The following is a 9,875-nucleotide window of genomic DNA, read 5'->3' on the forward strand; positions in this document are numbered from 1 at the left end:
TATTTTTGAGAAAATATGAGTAAGTAAATCAGAAAAGACAGAAAAAAGTCAGAAAAAGACAGAAAAGTCACTGTATTACAGGAATGACCCATATAGAGATACAATAGCCCACAACATTAACACATTTGAGAAAAATAAAAAAAATATATAAAAATAATAACGGTATAGCCTACCGTTAATAATGCTGTACAACAATCCCAATTCTTTATATGCATGCATATATTTTTATATTATCTCTGTATATATTGTATCATAAACTGTTCATTTTCTATGCACCTGCATCTCTTCCAGCAAAATAATATACACATAATATAATGGTCTAGTCATTATCTTAATCACTTGGTGCCCCCCTATTGGCTGGTGCCCCAGGTCACTCGCCCAATCCCGTCTATGGATAATCCAGCCCTGACAACAGTTAGTTTCAGAAATCCGAGAAAAAAAATTGTATTGTATTTTTAAAGGGGGCTACAATGCTGCTTCATGCATTCAGAGTTGTTTTAAACGGTTGGATTCACATGCTAAGCATGGACAAAGTTTTAAAAACAATTTGGATGTATAACAGAGTATTTCTGTGCCAAGAATCTCACTTCCGGGTTAGGACACGTTTCGGAGAATTTTTTCGTAAACGAAGATGGAACTCCTTATATGGGCATTTCTCCCGGAAGAACGCGCCCGTGCATGCATAGACCAGAGCGAGAGTGCGCCCATCAACGCATTTCATTCGGCAGCACTATGCGGGATTCACTCGGGAAGAATGTCTCTAAAGAAGTGTGTTTTTGGTTGTGAGGGAAAGATAATCTTGTTCAACTTCCCAAAAGAACCCACCGTTACGTGAACAGTGGATACAGTTTGTTTTTTCGGGGCAGCAATGGAGTTTGTTGACGAACGTTTTTTAAACAAGTTCCATGCTGGATTTGCACATCGTTTAATACTGAAAGATGGAGCAGTACCAGCTATAAAAGATCCCGGTCATGATTCAGAACTGCAGACGGTAAGTGAAACGGCATCAAATGTCTCTGTTTTGTTTTTCGATCGGTGCAAGTGCTCGTCACTCTTTAGCTCCGCCCACACGGCACGCCTCCAGGAGCTCGGCTTTTTCCGGAGAGAATCGTACAGCTGTATCTTTCTTTCATTAATATGATAAAACTAAAGACTTTTTAGAGATATGAAGGATGCAGTACTACTCTATAGGTACTCAAAATTAACGAGATTGGGTGAAATTGTGTGTGTTAGGTCCCCTTTAAGGGAAAATCTGTCTCTCCACACTAACTGTTACTGTTTCAGACCGCTTTTATGCTATATAGGTTCACGTGCAAAGGGGCGTTTTTGGAACTGTTTGTTTGCAGCGAATAAACAGGCTTTCCAGTGTACTAATAACTAACTTGCCAGTGTTGTATAAATTGACGTTAAGTACTTATTGTTAGAAATGTTGCATACAACAATACTTCATTCACAGTCGTACTGCTGTACTGAATATCAGCATGAACATTACGATGATAACAAAAAAAGTATTAGGAAAAGCACTCTTCTGGCGTTATATTGGTTAATATAGCTCTGTAAATTCATTATCAGTATTTATTGTAAATAACTCTAATCCAGCTTTGCTGTTTCATGGAAATGTACTGATCCATCAACCCAAGTGAAGGTGATTTGTTTGTACAGGTAGCTACGTTAATCCATGCTTTCTTATAAGGGGTCAGAAATAGTTTGCCATTTACTTTTTATAGACGAAAAACGATTTCTGACCACGTCTATGGTTTTGACAACAATACATGCCTATTCGCCATCAAACACACTCAAGCGGTTTCAGTGAATGTGATTAATAGTGAAATGGGGGCCGGTTTAAGGCTTATGGTGACTAATGGATCTTAAGCAGATGGAAAGGTATAAATGCTCCAGGTGCGCCTCTCCGTGATTCACTTTAGACACAGCTCTTGGAAAACAAACATATATGAATGACATTTGAATATTATTTATTAATTTATTTAAATAACCAAAGAGATTTCAAAACAGCAGAAATGTCATTGGTGAGCGCACTGCCTTTCCTGAAGCCCATCCACATGAGAGCTCCGATCTCCCCCGGCCGCCAGCGCCGGCACACGCTCCCCGCCAGCGAGTTCCGCTCGCTCAACACCGAGGACGCCATCAGTGTATTCGAAATAGAGAGAGAGGGTGAGATAAATCATGCTTTTTAATTTTGTGTATTTTCTTATACAGTTATTTGTGTGTATGAAACAATTACCCAAGAGAAAAACAGCAACGAATTATTTAAGTGTTAAATGTAAAACCGTAGGCTATAAAATGTGTTACAAATGAATAAGTACTAGCCTACTGAATAAGTAGATAACTGTATTTGGTTATGTGGCGTTTGCGTTTTATAAAAGCCATTTTCTCGTTTTATACCCTCAGCTTTTATATCGGTGTCTGGGGAATGTCCTCTTCATCTGGATGAGGTCCGGCACTTCCTCACCCTCTGTCCTGAGCTTTCTTTGGGCTGGTTTGAAGAGGGGAGGCTTGTCGCTTTTATCATTGGATCTCTCTGGGACCAGGACCATCTTACCACAGTAATCTAATCTCCAAATCATGTATTTTTATTGTCAGAAACAAATCATAGTGGCATGCCTGTATTATAATTTAACTTGTAAAGACGTGTAGTTAAGTTTCTTATAATTGGTGTACGTGACTCATTTCAGTTCTCTTTTAATAGGATGCATTGACCCTTCATAAGCCTCATGGGACTACTGTCCACATCCATGTGCTGGCAGTCCACCGGACCTTCCGCCAGCAGGGAAAAGGATCTATCCTGCTGTGGCGTTACCTGCAGTATCTGCGCTGTCTACCATATGTGCGCCGTGCTGTGCTCATGTGTGAGGACTTCCTGGTGCCTTTCTACCAGAAGTCTGGCTTTAAGGGGCAAGGTCCTTCTGAAATCACTGTAGGGTCACTTACCTTCATCGAGATGTATTATCCTATAAGGGGACATGCATTCATGCGCCGTAACAGTGGCTGTTAAGGGATCGCTAGTCATGTAGGTTTTTGGACCTTCAAAAGAAGCAGTGGTTGTGTTGAAGCAGCTTTTGCTTTTGGTGTAGATATCTTGTGGTGTAATTCTGTTTGCGTCCACTTTTGTAAGCCTTGGTCAGTATAGCAAAAAATGGTTAGATACACATTTAAAAAAGCAAAAGAAAAAAAGAAAAGAAAAGGGAACATTAGAGCAAACTGTATTCCACTCACTTATCTAAAAGTGAAAATAATTAATTTTTTTACATTCATGTAAATTTTGGGAGTGTTCTTTTTTTTTTGGCTCAGTCAGGTTGTCTAATAGACTAGGTTTATATTTATTATTCTTTATTTTGTATGGTATTTGGTATGCATTTATTTAGATTTACTCATGCACATTTTTAAATTCATTACAGATCTCCTGTTGTGTTGTGAGTTTGGGGGTTAAGGCTGGAAAGAGAAGGTATTGGTTCAACAGTAAAATGTCCTACTTTGGACTAGTTTTTGTGTTCAGTGTCTTGTGGCTGCTTTAGATGTGTGTCGATTCTATGGAAGCATTAAAATAGCATCAACTGAACACTTTTCCACTGTGATCTCTTATGAAAACAGACACAAGAGAACATACAGTGTTGTCTGTGAGTGCCAATGTGACATATTTAATATACAATCCCATAAACATGAGAATTTTGTGTTGGTTAGGGCACTAGTACAGTTTCATTTATAGATTAGAATTATTTGTTGACTTGCTTCAAAGCAAAGGATTGAAGAGTTAATGCTCCATGTGTAGAGGGGTTACAAAACAAATCATCATCAAACATATGTTGAGATGGTTGAGACTGGTTTCTATTTGCCTTTCCCTGTAGAAATCCACCACCTATGCCTCCACAGTCTTGAATCAAGACATCTATGATTTTGTACATTTTGTAAGTAAAAATAAATAAAGAATCTATTTTTCAGAATGATTGCTCTTTGAACTCTTTGTGTAAATGTTTTTAGCGTTCACAGGGTAATGATTCTGGATTAACAATGAATTTTTTTGTTAAATAAGGCACAGGGAATTAGTCATTTAAGAAAAACCTTAATCTTTTTTACACAAAGTGTGAAGGACTTCAATATAAACACATTTAACAAAATAAAATGTACTAACTTTATTTTTGTTATTATTACTTCAAGCATTAGTTGTGTGGTCCACCTGCAATCATATTTGCACACCTTCAAATATACCAAAATATTCCAGATTGTCAGATTCAATAGAACTCCTGTTCTTTTTTAAGGCACAAGTGCAGTCCTCAGTAAACAATTATGAACTGAATATCAATCAGAACAGCAGCCAAATTTGACTTTGACTACAATAAAAGGAGACAGAAGACTGCAAATTTATACATTCGGTGCCAAGTGAATACACACTATTTAATGCATGCAGTGCACCTATTAACATTAATATCTGGTTGTAAACAATAGCTTCTCTGTTGATTGCAAAACAGGATCTCTTTTCTGGAAAAAAAAAAAAAATAGATAAAACGAATGATAAATTAAATGACTTATGAAATATGGGAAATACATTGAGAAGTGAAATGACTTACAGACCCTTCTATTCAGGAAATTACTGCCACATCCATTTAATTTCCTTTATAGTTGTCTGAGGACACATGCTTGTAATCCAGAAAAATTAGTATGGGAAGCTACAGTTCTCAAAACTAGTGTGTTCATTAATGTTGAACTAGATTTACTAGCCTAGCCAGAGGTTTATAGCTGTCTACAGAAGTACAAAAAGTGTCTGAAATATAAAGTATTCTTTTGAACGTCTCTGAAGTTTCAACATAAATCTCCATCAGTCATAACCAGTTCAGTGAAATGACTCTAAAAGATTCTTATTTTTTAAGAAAATTATGCATGTCTTTAAACGTGTAAGCACATGAAACAGAATAAATCTCATTGTTTACACATGCAATAATTTTGGAATACATTTGGTGTTAGACATTTTAAGCTAAAGGGATAGAGTAAAGGCTTCAGTAACAAAACATCATAGTTTACCTGCACATTATCCAGGCTTTGGGAATAAATGGACTATTCATACATTCTATTGGTTCTATTGCTACACCTCAAATACAGTTTGACATTTACTGTTTTACTCAGTCCCTTGCAGTCTTTAGAAAAAAAAACGCAGTCTACAAAAAACAAAGTTAGTGTACCACATGATCAATGTCATAGCGTTCACAGAACTTGCTGGTAAAGGGCAAGCAGGTGAGATGCTCTAGCCAATGCCAGTTTATAGGGTAAATGTAGAACCAGAATAAGTGAGGACATCAACCCAAAATAGACAAGCAGCGACAACATAATAAGAGCTCGTTTGCGATACTTGTCTAAGGTGCCAAACGTGACATATGGAAGGAATGTGAAGGACAGGAGAAGACCACTGAGGAAGCCAAAGATGTGAGCTATGTTGTCAATCCAGGGCAGAAGACCACAAAAGAAAAGGAAGAGAACAATGCCTAACAGCTTCAGGAAGGCCTTCCATGGCTTTTCCAACATCTGCCAGGCCTGGAACAGCTCCACAAACAGACAGGCTAACAAACCAAACTGAGACCCTGCTGGACCAACCTATAATATAAGAAAAAGATTGTCATGTCAATATCACAAATGGTGAAAGCACATTCCTATATATACAGATATTAATGTTAGTGACGCTGTAATCTTTTGACAAAATTAACGACTAAATTTAAAGTCAATAGTCACTGAAAATCTTCCCTTCAACATATGTTCACATTATCCAAGAACTTCTTTGTTTGCATAGATTTGAAAGCTTAGTGTACTCAACACCATAAAGTAACAAAGGAGGAGAAGAAACCGCAGACAGAGTTCACGGTTTCTTGCTAATGTTATGAGTAGTTTGAACATGTAAAAGTGTGAAGATTCATATTGCAAACATAGTGAGAACACAACCGAAGAGGTATCAGCATCCTTTCTTCACGCCACATTGTATAATCTTAGAAAACTTGTATGTAAAGTACACGAGTCATATGATTGCATTACTTGTAGAATGATTTTTTTTTGTCTTTTTTGAAGCAGTCAGGGCTATAACCCTTTTTAAATTTTTGCACAATTTAAAACACCACAATGTTGTAGACTGCGTTTTTTTTTTCTAAAGACTGCAAGGGACTGAGTAAAACAGTAAATAATGTCATACTGTATTTGAGTATGTTGTGTATACTACACAACAATGGATATTTAATCTAGACCTAGAAACAGTCAAAGTCATCTGATCAGAGACTTGGGGGCTTATAAGATATCAGAAAGGTAGGATGGTGCTAAACAATTAATTGATTTACAAAAAAAAAAAAAGAAGAAAGGTCTTGACTGGCCAGAAGCCCTCAAGTCAGGCTAATGATTGCGCAAGGTAGGTCCTCTACTTTGGCCTTGGTTCGATAATGCAAGTAAGTTGTGGAGGTTCACCTGCGAAGGAGTCCCTCTTTGTTATTTGCATATTATGGTCTAGTGCTAAAAGAAAAAAATTAAGCAAGAGTAGGTCTTAGGTAGAATGCATGGTACACAAAGCACGGTATGAGCAGCTCTTCCCCAGTTCTGTATGGGTCTTTAAATAAGGTCTCAGCTCCCCCGCAGCCCCCTTAGGGTTCAGAGCCTGGGTGATGAGAGCAACTGGACAAAAAGCATAATGGTAATATAAGTTCGTTAGAATAGAGTAGAATCTCCCCTGCGGTTTCCTAAGGGTTTGAGTATGATGGCAAGAGTCTTTGGCATTTGTGTTATGCTGCTCTTGTGTTTGCATTCCTTCTGAAGTAGTTAAGGGCTGCATTCTCCCTCTGGAAGTAGTGGTAATATCGAAACTTGTAGATAATATACTCCCTTTGGTAAGTTACTCCCTAAGGGCTTTGTCAAAGTGCTGATATAGCTGAGCATTTTCTTTTAGTGCTCTCCTCTTGAGGCCGGAAGGCCGTGGTGGAGCCGGAGCAACAGAGGACCAAGGTGGAGCCGGAGGGAAGGAGGAGCCTGACAGAGCCAGAGGGATGGAGGGACGAGGCGCAACCGAAGAAGTGCAGTTCCGAGACGGCGGATGGTCGATGACTGACCAAAACAGAGCCGGAGGGACCAGTAAAATAAATACAAAAACTGTAATATTGTGAAATATTATTACAATTTTAAATAACCATTTTATATGTGAATAGACAGTAAAATGTAGTACTTGATTGCTGTGATCAAAGCTGAATTTTCAGCATCATTACTCCAGCATTCAGTGTCACAGGACCTTTCAGAAATCAACGTAATATGATGATTTGCTGCTCAAAATGCCCAGTTTTCCTTCTTTTTTGTCTTTGGCCAATCACATGCCTGATTCAAGAAGGGGGTCTCAAAACTGGACCAAATATATTTTTATTTGACTAACTTATTAATTTCAAGTTAAATTGTGCTTTGTTGGTATAATGTCTGCTAGAATGTTAAAAAATGTTAAATGGTAAATATTTTTAAATTGTTGTTTGTAATTGATTTTTTCTTTGAAAAGCAAGACAAAAAAGTAAAAAGCACATTTTGGCTATTTAATTTATGCAATGGTGAAAAAAAAATGGCAAAATACATGGGGAAAAAACCCCCTGAAAAACCATGTTCAGTATTCGGCCTTCGGCCCAGTGTTTTATTTTTGTTCCGTTACGACTTTTTTCATTCAGAATGTTCATTTTGGTGCATCCCTACGATCTACATTTCAGGGATGAAACAAGTTTTGTGGCTCCATGTGAATTTTATTCTGTGGGAAAGGGGCCAAAATTGTTCTTTTGATGTTGAAGTTTGCAAGGCCCTGGCCTACACTAAGATACATTTATATGCTACTAAATGAATATAATTGTTTGATAATAATTCTTTAAATTAATATAATGATTGATACATTGGCTCCCCATCTGTTGACAGGTATGCTGGTGTCTCGTTGTCATCCATCGGGTTTTCCTTCAGACAATCTCAGTTGATTACATGTTTTGCAAGCACCTTATACTTTATACTTGCGATACGCAAATTATTATTTTTTTTTACAAATTATTTCAAATCTACTACAAAACTTCAAAAAATGTTGTTGTGATGCTATTTTATTTAGTATGGCAAATTACTATAGTAATTCACTCACTAAGCACTTTCACACTAAAGTGCAGATTATATATGGTTTGCTCAACTTTTTCCAAGATACTTTTTGTGTATCATTGAAAAAAAATAAATAAATAAATATAAATATATATATATATATATATATATATGCAAACTGTTGTAATTCCTACACCGTTCACCTGATTTGGATGTAAATACCCTCAAATTAAAGCTGACAGTCTGCAGTTAAAGCACATCTTGTTCGTTTAATTTGAAATCCATTGTGGAGGTGTATAGAGCCAAAAATTTTAGAATTGTGTCGATGTCCCAATATTTATGGACCTGACTGTATGCAGATGGGAAAAACCTACAGAAGGACAAACATCACTGCAACACTCTACCGATCTGGGCTTTGTGGCAGTGTGACCGAACTCAATCCTCTCCTCAGTGAATACACATGAAAACACACTTGGAATTTGCAAAAAAGCACCTAAAGGACCCTAAAGCCTGGAATACATTACACGATTTTTGCCCCGATTTTACAGTCTGAACAAGTTGACGCTAGTTGAGGAAAGTCAGAGCCAGTCTGCACATTACAGCTGATAGATTCCACAGAAAATCAGATTTTTTAGCTTCAGACTTTGATTCTATCCAGTCGGAAGATATCAAACATGTTTGATATTTTCAGCTGATTTTAGAACGCATGTGTTTTCATTTGTCATGCGTCTCCTAGCAACAGGGCGCACGTTTCCGCATGAGTTCATTGTGATCGGAACAACTTTAAAGTCTGGTAGTGTATGATCTTCAGTCACGTAGTGTATGATGCCTAGTTTTCCTTTGTCACTATTTACAAAGTCGGTAAGTGTATTATGCCTAATGTTTTAAAAATCTGTTCAGATTTTAAAAGTCGTGTAGTGTATTCCAGCCTTAAGACTGTGAGAAACAAGATTATCTGGTCTGATGAACCTCAATTCTAAGCATCATGTTTGAAGGAAACAAGCTCTGCTCATCGCCTGCAAACTAACATCCCAAAAGTAAAGTGTGCTGGTAGCAGCCTCATGTTGTGGGGCTGTTTTTCAGTGGCAGAGACTGAGGGACTCGTCAGAGTAGAAGAAAAGCTCAATGCACAAAAAAATATTGAGATAGCCTTAATGAAAACCCAGTCCAGAGCATTCAGAACCTCAGACTGGGCAGAAGGTTCACTTTCCAACAGGACAATGACCCTAAGCAAGAGTAGCTTATAGACAACTCTTTGAATGTCCAAAGCAGTTTAACAGAAGGCTGCAACATGACAAAACGTGAAAAAAAATTAAAGGGGTCTGAATAGTTTCGCAAGGCACTATATATATATATCTATATTAATAGGTATATATATTAAACCCTTAACTGTCATCCCCATTTTTGAAAATTCACGAGAACGTGCACTATCCAAACTTAAATTATTATACTTCATGAACGCTTATATATAACGCTTATATATGGGCTTCAACCAACATGAAGCAGATGGTGATGCAGTATTAATGTTTGGTTAAATTATCCCTTTAAAGACCAGTGTTTAGATGATTAAGGTGACGCTGTAACAGTAGCTTCAGTCTCTGATGTCATCTCGTTAATTGAAAGATGTGCTTTGTACACATTTTCAATGGTCACTATTAAAGCCTTTTTATTATGCAAAGGGCAGAGAAACAAAGGACTGAGTGTCGGGCAGGTGCATAAATGAAAGGTGAGCCAGATGGATAATGCAGATGGTCTGAATCTGAAAGCAGAATCTGTAAATGCATGCCACT

At 37.4% G+C, this 9,875-nt stretch overlaps 1 protein-coding gene across 3 annotated transcripts; it reads left to right on the forward strand.

The window, feature by feature from the left end:
• The first annotated feature begins 689 nt into the window (after positions 1 to 689).
• On the forward strand, positions 690 to 4,498 carry LOC306878691 (serotonin N-acetyltransferase-like). Of its 3 annotated transcripts, none has more exons than XM_079431177.1 (4): positions 690 to 991; positions 2,014 to 2,172; positions 2,410 to 2,564; positions 2,708 to 4,498. In XM_079431177.1, the coding sequence occupies exons 2-4, from the start codon at positions 2,019 to 2,021 to the stop codon at positions 3,011 to 3,013; spliced, it is 615 nt and encodes a 204-aa protein (XP_079287303.1). In that variant the 5' UTR covers positions 690 to 991; positions 2,014 to 2,018; the 3' UTR covers positions 3,014 to 4,498. The 3 variants fall into 3 exon arrangements, with proteins under 3 accessions (XP_079287303.1, XP_079287304.1, XP_079287302.1); XM_079431178.1 differs by having other exon boundaries at positions 2,017 to 2,172; XM_079431176.1 differs by lacking the exon at positions 690 to 991 and having other exon boundaries at positions 1,914 to 2,172.
• The last annotated feature ends 5,377 nt before the right edge of the window (positions 4,499 to 9,875 follow it).

This window comes from Barbus barbus (assembly GCF_936440315.1).
Source record: "Barbus barbus genome assembly, chromosome: 13".
Taxonomy (NCBI): domain Eukaryota; kingdom Metazoa; phylum Chordata; class Actinopteri; order Cypriniformes; family Cyprinidae; genus Barbus; species Barbus barbus.